General features: G+C 39.3%; 1 protein-coding gene across 20 annotated transcripts in view; it reads left to right on the top strand.

Annotated features, from left to right (window-relative positions):
• LOC119650367 (arginine-glutamic acid dipeptide repeats protein) overlaps window positions 1-14,668 on the top strand; it is a 62,427-nt gene extending 47,759 nt beyond the window's left edge. For 8 of the 20 annotated variants that reach the window (XM_038053077.1, XM_038053069.1, XM_038053068.1 and 5 more), the window contains 6 exons: window positions 6,252-6,372; window positions 6,783-6,873; window positions 7,175-7,269; window positions 7,320-7,390; window positions 7,658-7,711; window positions 12,527-14,668. In XM_038053077.1, coding sequence (XP_037909005.1) covers window positions 6,252-6,372; window positions 6,783-6,873; window positions 7,175-7,269; window positions 7,320-7,390; window positions 7,658-7,673 — 394 coding nt within the window. In that variant the 3' untranslated portion in view covers window positions 7,674-7,711; window positions 12,527-14,668. Of the gene's footprint in view, window positions 1-6,251; window positions 6,373-6,782; window positions 6,874-7,174; window positions 7,270-7,319; window positions 7,391-7,657; window positions 7,712-7,763; window positions 7,881-12,081; window positions 12,104-12,526 lie in introns of all 20 variants that reach the window. The other 12 variants (XM_038053079.1, XM_038053076.1, XM_038053073.1 and 9 more) reach the window with 8 other exon arrangements.
• Window positions 14,669-15,199: the final 531 nt, after the last annotated feature.

Here is a 15,199-nt window from a genome sequence, read left to right as displayed (position 1 = left end):
CGGTCTAGGCCTGCCTTAATAAGGAATTCCAGACATCCCGGTTTTGCGCCGAGGTCCACCAATTCGATATCCCTAAAAGCTGTCTGGCGTCCTGACCTACGCCATCGCTCCATCTTAAGCAGGGTCTGCCTCGTCTTCTTTTTCAACCATATATATTGCCCTTATAGGCTTTTCGGGTGGGATCATCCTCATCCATACGGATTAAGTGACCCGCCCACCATAACCTATTCAGCCTGATTTTATCCACAACGTGACGGTCATGGTATCGCTCATAGATTTCGTCGTTATGTAGGCTATGGAATCGTCCATCGTCATGTTGAGGGCCTAAAATTCAAAAATTCTTCAGAGGATTCTTCTCTTGAACACGGCCAAGAGTTCGGAACTTTTCTTGCTAAGAACCCAAGTCTCCGAGGAATACATGAGGACGGGCAAAGATCATTGTCTTGTAAGAGCGTTGACCCTATGGTGAGACGTTTCGAGCGGAACAGTTGCGCGGATTTCATCTGCTATTATGGGTTGTGATTTTCGACCCTAGATCGGAGAAATTTTCAACGATCTCAAAATTGTAGTCTTTTATCTTTATTCTTCCCGTTTGACCAGTGCGGTTTGATGTTGTTGGTTGGTTGGTTTTTGGTGCTGACTTTGCCACCATATATTTTGTGTCGCCTTCATTGATGTACAGCCCAAAATCTCGCGCCGATCGCCGCCTGCTCGATCTGGATGAATGCAGTTTGCACGTCTCGCGATGTCGATATCGTCAGCATAGGTCAGTAGTTGGGTGGAGTTAAAGAGGATCATACCCCTCGCATTTACCTCAGCATCAGAGATCACATTCTCCATGGCCAGATTAAAGAGGACGTATGATAGGGCATCCTCTTATCGTAGACTGTTGTTGAGAGTGATCCTGCTACTTTTATCTGGCCTTGCACATTGGTCAGGCTCAGCCTAGTCAGTCTTATCAATTTCGACGGGATACCAAATTCTCGCATGGTCGTGTACAGTTTTGCCGCGGCTATGCTATCATAGGCGGCTTTAAAGTCAATGAAAAGAAGGTACAACTGATGTCCATATTCCAACAGTTTTTCCATCGCTTGCCGCAGAGAGAAAATCTAATCTGTTGCTGATTTGTCCGCAAGTGGCGAAAGTGGGTTTGGTGGCGGTTGTTCCGTGTTGGCGTTGGATGTCACAGGTACTCGATACTTGCGAGTAAGATTAAGAATTGCCTCACGGAAATGATTATCTGGTAAGAGATGGATAGGAGCCCAGAGAGTGCATAGGCACGGCGAGGATGTCGTCGCAGTTGGTGTTCAGTCCTCCGTTGTAGATTGTAATGTACAATGAAGGGCCTTTTGTTATAGCAAAGCGCATAGAGGCCTGCTCGGGGGAGTCAGTGATTACGATAAAACTCTGGCTGGAAACAGTCGGACTGACTCTGGTTGATATGAAGACGGAAATGATATTAACTAGGAACCGTCAATGTGGAAGGCGTGGATGTATGGTCGTCTTTAAGCCGGCTATCAAATAGTTGAGGGTGATGGTTGACATCAAACTAAGTTTAAGAGAGCATCTAAATTATGCATATCAAAAGACAGCCGGCGCCACTACTTCACTTGAGAGAATGTAGCCGAATGTTAGCAGGCCGAAAGATTGTCGGAGATTGCTTCTAGTTGAAGCACTGGAAGTATTAAAAACCCACGGAGGGGGAAACAGATGAGTTTGGTATACTGTCTAGTGGCTGTACAGGTTTGTAGCGCTTTTAGAACTACATCAACTGAGACAGTGCTGGTGGTGACGGGCATGATCCCAATCGGCATTCTTGGACGAAAAATAAAAATGCTATTCTATCCAAGACGTATGGATTGGGGCGTAGAACGCAGAAATAAGGACAGGTGTCCCTGGAAACGCAAGTGGGAAGAGCCTTCAAAGTGTAAGTGGATGCATAAACTTATTCCCAACATTAAAGAGTGGCTTGGGGTGTCCGAATAGGTGAGTGGTTAGAGCACAAGGCTGTCATACGGAAGGTCGCGGTTCAAATCTCACTGGTGGCGCTAAAGTTTTTATTTACATTGTTTTGAAGATCAAATCTGTTAGGTGACGTCCCCCATTCTCCATACATTGCGTAAACCGATTTCTGGCGTTTGTCATGACTCTTGTTAGCATAGCAAGTGTTATGTTGGCAATTTCTTCTTGGATGTTGGTCTTCAAATCTTGTAGGATTCTTGGACGGTTCACATAAACACGGGATTTCAAAAAACCCCATAGAAAAAAATCACAAGGGGACAGATCGAGAGAGCGTGCCGGCCATTCCAAATCGGCTCTAATTGAGATAAGGCGCTCTGGAAAGTGTTCCCTCAAAACAGCCATCGATGCTCTTGAAGTGTGTGCTGTTGCACCGTCTTGTTGGAACCAAGTGTCCCCCAAATCCAAATTTTCTAGCCGTGGGTAAAAAAAATTCTGTAGCATGTTTACATACCGGTCCGAATTCACTGTCACTGTAACCTCATTTTCCTCAAAAAACCAGGGACAAATAATTCCAGCTGAGGAAATTTCACACCACACTGTGACTTTGGGTGAATGCAATTCTCGAGGGTTGGTGTCAGCCCAGTAGCGCATGTTTTGTTTGTTAACCGACCCACACAAATGAAAATGGGCTTCATCGCTAAAAAAACAATAGCACCTTCAGGAACGACATCAAGAAGAAGCTCACACGCGTTCATCCGAGAATTGAAGTCACGTTCTGAAAGTTCCTGCACTATCGTCATCTTATAGGGATGAAAATGAAGATCATCACGAACAATTCTTCTCACAGAACGATCGGATAGTCCAAGGGCAGATGCGTGTTTGCGCGAAGAACGCCGTGGCGATCGCAACATTGACGCTCTCACTGCTTCAACGTTCTCAGGTGATCTAACGGGGCGAGGGACTCCAGTTCTTCCTTTTGTCGCACTTGCAGTTTGTCTGAATGTAGTGACCCATGTAACAATTGATTTGCGGTTTGGGACGGGAGCCAACGCGAATTGGTCGGTATGAACATGGGTATCAGTCTTTGCTTATATGTATTGTTATCTGTTTTTACATTCTTGGAGCCGGCCTTGACAGTGAGCTTAAGGATTCTCTTGGGAATATCATGCATACCGAGAGCTTTATTATTTCCAATTTATTCGCAATTCTTGACAAGTTTTTTCTCAGTTATCGCAACTATGGTCTGCCGGTATATATTTTTTGCGGTGCCCTTTCTGACGTACGCACCTTTGCAAAGGCTTTCACAATTCAACTCGGAATTCCAGCACCTACTCAGTATGCCAGAAGTCCTCTTCGAGAAAATCTTTTACCGCATATCCATTTTGATTTGGAGGAAAGTTGTTTAGTGGTCGTTCTGAGTATAGTTCTCAGTAACCTATTGAGCCCTAGCTTATCTCTCGGAAAGTAGATAAATTTCCGATGTTTATAAGCACCAGATCCAACTCGGTAAAACCTCGAGCGGAATGCGATCGTTCCTATTGTTTGTATTTCGAATGACCCAGTCTCAAGTGTTGATATCACCGGCTATGGTTTTGGGGTTTCAGTATTTAATATTCTATTCGTCTATTCTGAGTGCGTTCTGCCGCGCTTGATGAAACATGAAAAACATTTCCACATTCTAATATTGGTGCCTTAGCAATTACTTTTTTTTGACAGAAATCGCTGCTGCAGTTATCATAATAATATACGAAGATTATTTGCTGTCCTCAAGATGGTTTGTGAGAGTAAGGCCTGCGTTTCTTCGTGAAGAGGCTTAATAGTTGATTGGTTTTTTTCATTGTGTCTCTCTCAATATTGCGTATTTCGGCATGCTGGCATGGCAGTTGTCATACTGTTCTGGTAAAGCATAAATTTAGGATCAGCTTTGCATGTTATCAATATGTGGGTTTCCCCTGCCTTTTTTCTGTATTTTTTTTATTGAAGTAATCACTAATACATACTACCACTATATAGCCAAATTCAAGAAAGGCATCTGAAGTAACGGTTGAAAGAAATTGCTATCTGATTTGGCAAACGACTTTGTCTGCCTTCAGGAATTTGAACGCTATCTCCGCCATCAATTGAAGATTGTGATTTGCTTGCTCTGAAATGTCTTTTTGAGCCTCTTCATTTCGAATCCTTCTACCTTTTAGGAAAGTTCGATTTGACCGATGTTATCTTCAGCGTCCATCAGTCGCTCATCGAAATTGACTTTTAGAAAAATGCTAATGTATTTTCCGGAAAATCAAGTTTTATTTGGATGTCATGAACCTTGGGGAAAAAACAATTCAAATCAAGATTTTTTTTGAAATTATAATTATTTCGCTAGATATCCAACGTCCAGTATCCTATACACTATCCTATGTAGCTTATGTTTTCCTAGTGTCTCCATTCAAAGCTGATCTCGAGCAACTCGTCCAAAAGTGGGATGATTGACTTATGCAGCGCGTTGCAGAGTTTAACCGATAGCGACCTGTCGAAAGCTGACCGATTTAGGTATCTCGGATTAATGCTGCGCTATGAAATTGCTCCACACATCACTGCAATCTGGATGAACTGGCGCTGCACGATTGACCTCTTTTGCAGTCGACGCAGCAACGAACATTTCAAATCCAAAATTTATCGCAACGTCTCTGTGAGTGTGTGCCACCTCGCAATAATGTTAATGAAGTTGTTGCGTTAAATGAGTAGTATAACATGCTATGATTATATCCGAAATGAGGACATCTGCTATCGATATGGGCTTGCGAGCACCTTGGTGAAATTGGAAGGACATCGTCAAGAATGGCTTTAAAATCAAAGTTGATGAGAAACGATCGAAAAGCCGTCCGAAACAACGATGGTTGATATTTTAAATGTTGATTTAGGAACCTCTCGGCTCCCTCAAGACCAAGTCTATTACAGAGAAAGGTGGTGAACTTCATCTAAGCGACTTGACTTCGTTCCCGGACAGGACATCGATTAAAGAAGAAGAAGATAAGCAATTCGGAATGTATATTTCTTTTGTGTGTTACCTTTTCCTTTCCCTTGTCACCAGGAAACATAGCAAGATTGCCCAGCTTGCGAGCTAGATGCAGTCGCCCCAATGTGAGCTGCCCTGCCTGTAGGACATTTTTTCGTGAATTACTTAACTAATCAACTGATTGGTTCACTTCGGTACAACAGTAATCAGGACAGTGACTACGGTGATCATATATCATGACACGATTAGGATTACCGAGATTGTGACTCATGTAATATGATTTAGTGATTTGAATCGTAATCATCAAGTTGACGACTGAGAGAATTAGCAATTCATACTAGCCGACTCCGCTATTCAACTGAAAAAAGGCTGAAGTGTGCGAATAATAATTTTTGCGAATCACAACTTAAAAAATAGGGACTAACCATTTCGTCCAGGGCAGAGGCAACTCATCAGACGCTGCCTCACTTCTGCCTTTGGGGCAGCGTGACCGGCAGCAGGTGGAAAACGCTCCTTTTTATATTCGCAAAAACACGATAGGGGTGCGAAAAATATCCAACTGAAACTGTCAATAGTTTGAGCCTAAGCTAGGCTAAAGCTAAATTATTGTTTAGGATAGTGGGGGATCCTAAGTCCACATCCACTTGACGGTTACGCTGTTCCCTGGGCAGAGGTGAAGCAGCGTCTGATGAGTTGCCTCTGTCCTGGATGAAACCCCTATTTTTAAATGCTTGGGTGCCATGCCCCAAACGAGGGATGCGTGGACCAAGAAACGTGAGAGTAAGTTTCTCTCCATTTGGTCCGGTCCAACATCAAGTGGATGTGGAATTAGGATCCCCCACTATCCTAAACAATGAATCACAACTGTTTATTAATTATCGTAACAGAATTTATTCTAAAATTTATTTTTCGCACTGGCCTCCCAATGGGTTTTCGCCAAGTTCCGTCAAACAGTATTCTTTTTTGGCTCATTCTTCTGGCTTAGGTTGTACTTCATTTTAATATGTTTTCGTCAAAATAGTTTTTGGAACAAAATTTCATTGTAACCAAATCATCCTAAACTAGGGGGTATTGAGAGTCTAAAAGCGTCAAGCAGACCCGAAAGATTCCGAACCTTTGCATCGAACATTTTTTTTCCTTCATCTTTCCTCTTGGTTTTGAGTCTTGATTATCCTGGTATGGTTACCAAGAGTGAATGATTGGAGTTTGAACAATTTCATTTTCAGAAACTATCCACTCCCATTGTGTCTGTTCCAATGTAATATCAAATCTGATTATTTTTTTACAGAGGGATTCATCCATCACAATTTCCCCTGTATGCGAACCCAGCGGCAATATCTCAACTTGAACGGGAACGGCTTGGCATACCACCGCCACATCATGTTGGTTTAGATCCGAACGACCCAATGGTAAGCTAAATATTTCAAAAACTTTCAAAAAAATCATTTTACTGTGAACCGAAAAGTTTCAATCGTATTTGAATCGCTCACAAAAACCAAAGAAATACAAATTGCGAATTAACCAAATAAATTTCATCAAAAGAGTTGCTACATAATACGCATTACCTGCTGTGCCTATTGTTCAATTGTCCTACTTCCAAGCAGTCGAATTGAATTCTTCTCATGTGCTGTGTTACTCATTATTTTCAAAAATGATTAAAATTGATAATTGCTTTCTTCATTTTCTCACTTCATTTAACCGATTAAGGATGAATTTTCTTCTTCGAACGTAACGTTTGAAAGGAAATTTAGAAAATACACAAAAATCGTGTGAAAGAAAAAAGCATATGTTAAATTCGCTCTGTTAAAATGATTTACAGATACGATTGACGGGAGAATATCACGCTCATTCTCATACTCATTTACATTTGCATTCACAGCAACAACCGGAAGCCGGATTTCAACTGCCACGTGAGTTTGTATTCAAAAAACAAAAACACAAAGATCGAATTAAACTATCGCGAAATCTAAATTTCATATCGTTCGAGAAATGCATAGTCGAGATATGGGATTTATTTCGAGATCTGAATGAATTATTTGTATTTTCGTTTTCTAATTTATCGAAATTTCTTTTTCCTTCTCGTTTTCACGTCCCCTTTATCCTTTACCTTGCACTCCCATGTTATTGATTTGATTTGATTTAAAATTGATTGTGAAAATTGGCTCTACTGGCTGTTGGAAATCGACTCAATGATGACGTGCTCACATACAGCGAATGTTCCACCATATCCGAGACCGAATATGCTGATCCCGCGGGAGCCCCATTCTGATGTGTTACTTCGAATGTCGTATGCCGATCAACTTCAGGTCTATCTCCTAAAGTTTTCAATATTTTATAAGTAAAATTTTAAAAATAGTATTTGCAGGCCGCTGAATTTCACCGACAGTCTTTGGATCGGGCCCATTCGTTACATGAGCAATATTTCAGGTAATTGTTCTGTAGATTTGATATAAGTTCAGTTTTTTGCTGACCCCGGAAGCATTTGAATCCAAAACTAATGAAGGATTCAATAACATTTCTTGTATTTCATAACAAGGACGTGTAAATGTTTCGAACCAACATTTTTGAATGAAAACTTCTGTTTTTTATCTCTTTTACAAATATTGTATTTTCTCTGTTTTCTATGCTAACTTTGATTCATCTTCTTCACTTTACATGCTAAATGAACAAAACCTTTTTTCTCTTTATTCGAAGACAAAGACCGAGATAAGAGGCCATGCGGGATTCTTCTGTTCAGTAATATTAAGAGTTAGTATTTCATTTTAATTTTTTATAAATACATGCTTTGATTTTGTTATAGGAAACGTTACAAAAAATTGAGCTAAAACTTTCGGGTAAAAATAATCTTTAATAAGTAATAAATATCCATTGCTAAGCTAATAAACACATAATGAGAAACTGTAACGGAATCATCAAGGTAAATAGACAATATGCTTTTCTTCTTGCCTACAATACTTTTATGTATTCGTATAATTTATAATTTTTTCGTGAAATACATTTGCTAGGCGTGATTTTATAAACATTCAATTTTCAGTAAATTATTTTGCGAAACAAATAATTCATGGAGGTTGAAAAGTCGTGGGTTTCGGCAAAACTCATTCTTCATTCTTTGAAGTCTTCCATAAATAACGTAAATCTACAAATTGTCTGACCAGATTTTACTTGCATACTATTTTGGAAGTTAGTTCAGGTTAGAAAGGGTTCCAAAAGGGTAAACATTCGTTTAATAAGGTATTCCAACGTCTAAAATGAGAAGTATTAGTAAGCTTTCAGAGGGCGGTATAGCTTCGATATTTCATGGTATTTGTAGTTTTATAATGCATGACGTTTGGGCTTACTTGACCCTTTATTAAACTTAGCTTTTGTGATTTCTATTGTGTTATTTTTGTTGGTGAATTCGGTTTACTTCACAGTTTAGCTTTCGTTGAAATCTTCCGTCCTTCATATCCTGGTGCTCGTGTTCCGTTTACCTTTTCACTCAATGCTGACATGTGGTACTATGATCTCCAAGGGATTATGCTGGGATTCTTCAGATAAAATCATTAGCTCTCAGAAAACTTTATAAATTGAAGGTTGCTTTTCTTTTCAGAATGTTTGCCATTTTTTCGTTTGAATATTTTTACCCCTACTATATATTGCTTGAATCTAATAGTGTCAACCATCATGCTGGTGGATGCCAATCGATTATACAATTTTTAGCATTAGAGAGCGCAGCCAAATATTGTTAGTCTTTGAATATTATACAACAGGCGCCTGATTTTCCTTCTATTTGTCTGTTAAAACATATTAGTTAAAGTTTAGCATCTGCTGCTTCCTGGTGACTGAGTGGTTATTTTAAATCTCTTTCTTCGATAAAAACTTGATTTCCATTTAAGCAACGGTTGTCGATATGCGTAAGGAGGTAGCTAACCGTAGATTATCAAAATGAATTGTGTATCTGTGCAGTTTCAATTTCACAACTGCAACAGCATGTCGAGTTTCTTGAGCATTATCATAGACATTCTAACATGTCATGAAACTTTTGATTTCATGACATGTTAGAATATCTATGGTAATACTCAAGAAACTCGACATGCTAGCCATTGAGTGCCTAGCAACTATCCTAAACCTTTCGATGTCGCAATGGTTTTGGGTACCGCCATGAATGCCAAATTCATGATGTTCTCACCCAACTCTATTCTTGTTTTTAAACAATTTCGGTGGCCATTGTCCAATTAAAGGTATTTGACGTGGCCAGCTATACTCATGAAGCGGCTGCTTTGTGTCCGGATAGCTGAATGGTTAGAGCACAAGGTTGTCGTACGGAAGGTCGCGACTCAAATCTCACTGGTGGCGGTGGGATTTGTATTGCGATTTGACGTCGGAAATCAGTCGACTCAGTTGTGAATGAGTACCTGAGTCAAATCAGAAAAAAAAAAATGTTTTGCATATCACCCCACTCAACCCTACAAACATTTTTCGACGTTTTTAACATTTTCTTCGGTGACTACTATCACTGGGTGACAATAAGTCATGTAATTAGTGTTATCAGTAACGAGATGATGAGTCATTGCTAACTACCTTAGGCCCCTCGTAATTCTCTAGCACTTATAGCTTTGATCTGCCCATATAGGTTCATGTTTCTTCATTCACTTACATGCCTGCGTCCTGTATGGGAGGCAGGGGATCAATTAGAATAATATCTTGAATGTTTTAGAGTGCAGTTCTCGTAATTAGATATTTCGGTAATATATTGGGTTGGAGAAAAAGAAATGTCATATTTTGTCAATAGATGGCGACACTTAAACATATCTTATGTTGTACTTATCGCATCGGGTCATACTATACGGCGATTTAAAGACGAAAATCTGTGCTACAAGTGTCTCTTTGACAGCGTTGTCATCGTACATTTCAATCTTAAGTTATAGCGCGTCAAAGATGGAGTCCACAAAGTAAGAAATTCGTCATATTTTACGTTTCTACTACCTGAGAGGTAAGGCCGAAAAAATGTGTGAAGCTTATGGGCCCGAAACTATAACGATTCGCACAGCACAGTGTTGGCTCGTTCATTTTCGTTCTGATGTAGTGGATGTTTACGCCCATGGTGTTTAACGTAGGTACCTGTCGTGAGACGGTCCTTTTCAGACACGGATTGATTTTGTGACCACAATCAGAGCCCCGCTGAGACAAGCAACAACGGTACCTACCAGTTTATACCAAGTGCATGGCTTAGCATTCATACTGGTGGATGCAAGAATTACCTAAATCTCTACCGAACTATGGAGTACCGCACCCGTGTTGATACGCAACACCACGTCGAGGCCCGAAGGTCTCTTCTTGCTCGAGCACAACCACCATGAAACTCCCACTAGGGGGGCCAACCGCAAATAACGGAGCTGTCCTCACATACAACAGGAGTTCACCCGAAGTATGTGAGTCCAGGGGCTTTCCCGGTTCCCATGGTACCAGTATACCCTTGGTAAGGTTTCGTGACCAATTTGCCACTTCAGATGAGTCCCCGTGCTGACTCGGGTCTAATCGCCCTGATTAGGCCTTTGGAGCATTCGCCTACTACATCACGGCCGGCAAACCAAAGTGAGTACAGCGTCTCCCGGTGCCACCACTATGGAGGTTCTCCTCGGCCACTTGGTTTTGGTTTGGCCGATAGGGTTGCCGCCCCATCTTCCTCTGAGCACCGGTATAGTGGATGTCGAAGATACACGCCAATCGAAGTAGAAACCGATAAAATTGTCGAAATCATCCAAGTAGACCGGCATGTGAGCATTCCCTCGATTGGCCAGGAACTTGGTAGAGATCATAAAACTGTTTGGAATCATTTGCAGAAGATTGGATTCCAAAAAAGCTGGATGTTTGGGTACCACACAAGTTGAAGCAAAAAAAAAATCGCTTGGACCGAATCAACGCCTACGATGCACTGCTGAAACGGAACAAATTCGACCCATTTTTGAAGCGGATACGACGCGTACGACGACCTCAAGCGAAAAAGATCGTGTTCGAAGCGCGGCGAGCCGGTCCAAACCATCGCCAAGCCCAGATTGACAGCAAGGAAGGTTTTGCTGTGTGTTTGGTGGGATTGGAAGGGAATCATCCACTATGAGTTGCTCAACTATGACTAGACCCTCAATTCGGACCTCTACTGTGAGCAACTCGACCGTTCGGAGTAGGCGATTGACCAGAAGCGGCCAGAATTGGTCAGTAGGATTGGTGTTGTGTTCTACCAGGACAACGCTCGGCCTCACACATCTTTGATGACCCCCAGAAGCTACGGGAGCTCGGATCCACCGTATAGTCCAGACCTGGCACCAAGTGATTATCATCTCTTCCAGTCCATGCAAAATGCTCTTGATGCTACTAAGTTGGCGTCAAAAGATGCTTGCGAAAACTGGCTGTCTGAGTTTTTTTTGCAAATAAGGAGGGGGGATAATGAAGTTGCATTCTAAATGGCAAAAGTTAGCGAACAAAACAGCACATATTTGACCTAATTCGGATAATTACGTTAAATTTCGATCACAAATGCGACATTGCTTTTTCCTACAACTACATATCGCAAAGATAATTTCTTAACCGCTCTTTTGATGTCATTATCTATCTATTGGTACTCCTTCTGCTCTGCGAGAAGAAATTCTTCTCCGACATTTGACTTATGTCGGGAAAACTCCAGGCATAATTTAAACCACTTTAGCCATTGTAGCATTTTTGGGTTATATGGTCCTGGTCCATGAAAGTCGTAAATTACACTTCAATCTATAGTAGAGTCTCAGCGCGATAATGGGACGTGCTGGTTTGAGAATGTAGATAATGCAACACCCTCGGTTTAGCGAACAAAGCGTATGATGGACGTTTTTTCATTAGATACAATTCGTGAATTCTATTCTGAATAGATATTGAAAGGTTTCCACTTGAAACTGTCAACAGATGAACATTAGTTCGAAACATTTACTTGCCACGTCTGTCGTGCAGAAAAGCCAAACGACAGCAGTTCATGAAAAGTCATAGCATCTTTTTCGATTGTAATATAAAAGTAACTCTCCCACATCCATTAGTGCAGTAAATTCTAGTAAAAAGACAAACTGAAGTGTGACTTGCACTGATGAACGATATTCAATTTTTATTTGCAGGTTTCCAGCGCTTTAAAATTGTGTAAATATGACTTATAATCATAATCGATTTGGTACAAAAAAATTTTACAAAACAATCTTAAGAGAATAATAAAAAGAGATAAATAGAAATGAATTTAAAAGAAATGATAATACGATAATGTTAAAGCGAAAGAGCATCAACCAACCCAATCAACAGCAACATCAAATCTAAACAACATTTGTGCCTTTTTCAGGGCTTTTTGATAAAAATATTTATAAATTTAATTTGAAAGATAAAATTCACGTAAAAGAACAATCATAACGACAACGATTAAATTCAAGAGAAAGAGATAAACAAATCGTAAATAACTTTGCTAATATATTTTTTGTATATCACATAATTGAATATCTATTTTTTTTATCATTAATTTCACTTGATTTATGGCTACAACTTGAAAAACGCTTCATATGTATATTTTTGCAGACATCATGAAAACACAAAATAGTCTCAATGAAACGACGTCAACAGTTTTCGGAGGATGCAGTGCGTGCGCACCATTTAAGTTTCTGTGTCGAAACACTCAAAGCAAAATATCTAACACAATTAAGTCGAGTGTTGTATGAAATTTACCTAATTTATTCTGATTTTTAGTCTATTTTATACTATTCGGTGTGAATAATCGATAATATGAGTTTTTGTGTGAGATAATTTCAAAGGAAATAATTTAATTTAAGCAATTTTCTCTGTATGAAATGATCAAGTTGGAAGGGAGAATGGTATAGGAATGTCGTTTTACCAATATTCAAACGAAATCTTGCCTTGAAGATTGATTTATCGTGTTGGAAATTTCGGTTTCATAAAGTCTTAATGTTGAGAATAAGTCGGTCCAGATTTACTCATTTGTAAACTAATACAGTCATCAAATTACCGAGCATTTTCGTGAATTGTAAGGCACAATCGAGTAGTGCGTTTTAGAAGAAAAGAGTATCAATCCAAAGTATTGATTTCGGGAAATAATTAAGAAGCTGCTTTCGGTAGCAAACGCGAAACGGACGCAATAAGATTTTAGTTGCAAGATGAATAGATATTGATTTGTTTATTACTGCACACCACCAGCCATCGGCAGAGAAAGAGGATCTAACAGGCGATACTTAGGTACCAACTTAGAACAGCAACTAATTTTCCAATTTGCCAAATAGTGAGGATAGTTTGCGAATAAATTGAGAAGGATATATTTTTCTTAGTCTAAGATTTTCCAAGTACTAAATTATTCATTACTCTTAAATTGCTATCGATAATATATAATTTGATTTAAGCAAATATTCATGTATTTGACATAATGTGTTCTTTAAAGTAACCTTTGATTCTACAATTATTGTAATCTAGATTTGAAATTCGAATTCGTGTGCTAGCGCTCTCTCATACTTAAATCTTTATGCAAGTGCAAAATGCACACACAACACAACAACAATCGTTGCTTCCTTAAATATGGCATGTTCTTGATTTGTGCTAACATTACGGAAAAATTTATTTTCATTATTGTGATTGTAACAAATTTTAATGTTACGAAATAATTATTAGCTTTCTGTTGCTATTCGGAAAATTTTTCTCTATAAGTTAATTCGTAGGAAATATCATAAACGAAAGTATTTGACTATATTTTTACAATTGACTAAGATAGGAACGTTTAGTGTTTAGGAGGAAAAGCTTTAGTCTTTATTCCAGTGGTGAAACGCTAACATTTGAATTTCGAGCAACAAAAATATCTATATTTCTGGGAAAATTCAGGGATCTTAATATGTTTAGGGAAATGGCGGAGTCCAGTGACATGAAAGGAGGGGGGATATAAATGAAGTCGTGAAAACGCGAGAAATTAGAAAATATTTCGTTTTAATTTTGTTATTGCAAGTTTGCACCGAAATTTCGAGACAGTTATCCTTGGCTGTCGTCTAAGCTAAATGTGATAGAAGACTACCAATTTCTGTTACAAGCTTAGGAAGCTTCTGGTTTTTATTTGCGGCGTCAAAAACCATTGAAACTGCCACTTAGATTTATATTTGTTATATTTTCCGTTTTAGAATTTTGTTAGTAACGATTTCAACCCAATAATAATTTATGTGCAGCAATAAACTTAGATTTCGAAAACAAAAGAAAGGAAAGAGAATTTCACATTCTAAATCTGAATAGTGAATAGTTTTTACCGCTCCCATTGATCAGGCGTGAAACATTTCCTTTCTGCAGGCAATGGACACGAAACATTATGTAAAAAGATCGAGTAAACAAAAGAAACATTTTTTTTAAATATATCTTTCTTTGAAAGTGAACAATTATTACTTAAATTTAAGTTAATGGATAAGATTGTAGTTTGATTATGTATATGTAACGGTAAGCTACAAAAGGTATAAAGTTTGATTTAGATATATAAAATATTAAAAAAAAAAAGAAAAGAAAAGATCATTCTATTTAAATGAACGCTATATAAATACAAATATATAAAAATAAAGGATTTAGAGTAAGGAGTGTACTATATCAAAAATATATGATAAGAAAATAATTTTGTAGATGAGAATTCGAAAAAAAAATAATTGAAGGATAAAAAAAATAAAATATTGTATTTTATTGCAAGCTGAGTATTGAGCACTTTCTATTGTCAAAGGAGCCGAGACAGAAAGCAAAGACTTTAACCGATTTACAAGAATTGTTTATTTCACGTTTTTTAAACACGGAACATATTGTGGTCCATATCGGTCGGCGTCTCGAACTCGACTCCCTGCTACCCATCGTTGTGGTCGCGATTGCTCGTTTGTGACAGTTCGGCCACTCCTGACAAATCGGACTCCTGGCCGGGCACGTTCCCCGGGTCTTCTTCGTTGTCGCTCCCATCGGTATCGTTGTCGAGGAAAGGTGCAGCTGTGCACCACGGTTTAAGATGTTCGGCGTGGAACACCGAATTAAAGCGCCTTTGTCGACGTTGGAGACCTTCGATATCTTCAACGACGTATCGGTCGAACCTTAAGACTTTCGAAATTACATACGGCCCTCGATATCGCGGCTCCAGCTCTCGAGAAAACCCCGTCGAAGGAGCAACGTTGGTAATCACGACCAGATCACCCTCCTGATATTGAGAAGGCTTCTTGCGCTGCCTATCGAATCGCT

This window comes from Hermetia illucens, chromosome 2, assembly GCF_905115235.1.
Source record: "Hermetia illucens chromosome 2, iHerIll2.2.curated.20191125, whole genome shotgun sequence".
NCBI classification, from domain to species: domain Eukaryota; kingdom Metazoa; phylum Arthropoda; class Insecta; order Diptera; family Stratiomyidae; genus Hermetia; species Hermetia illucens.
This window is presented reverse-complemented; position numbering and strand designations above follow the sequence as displayed.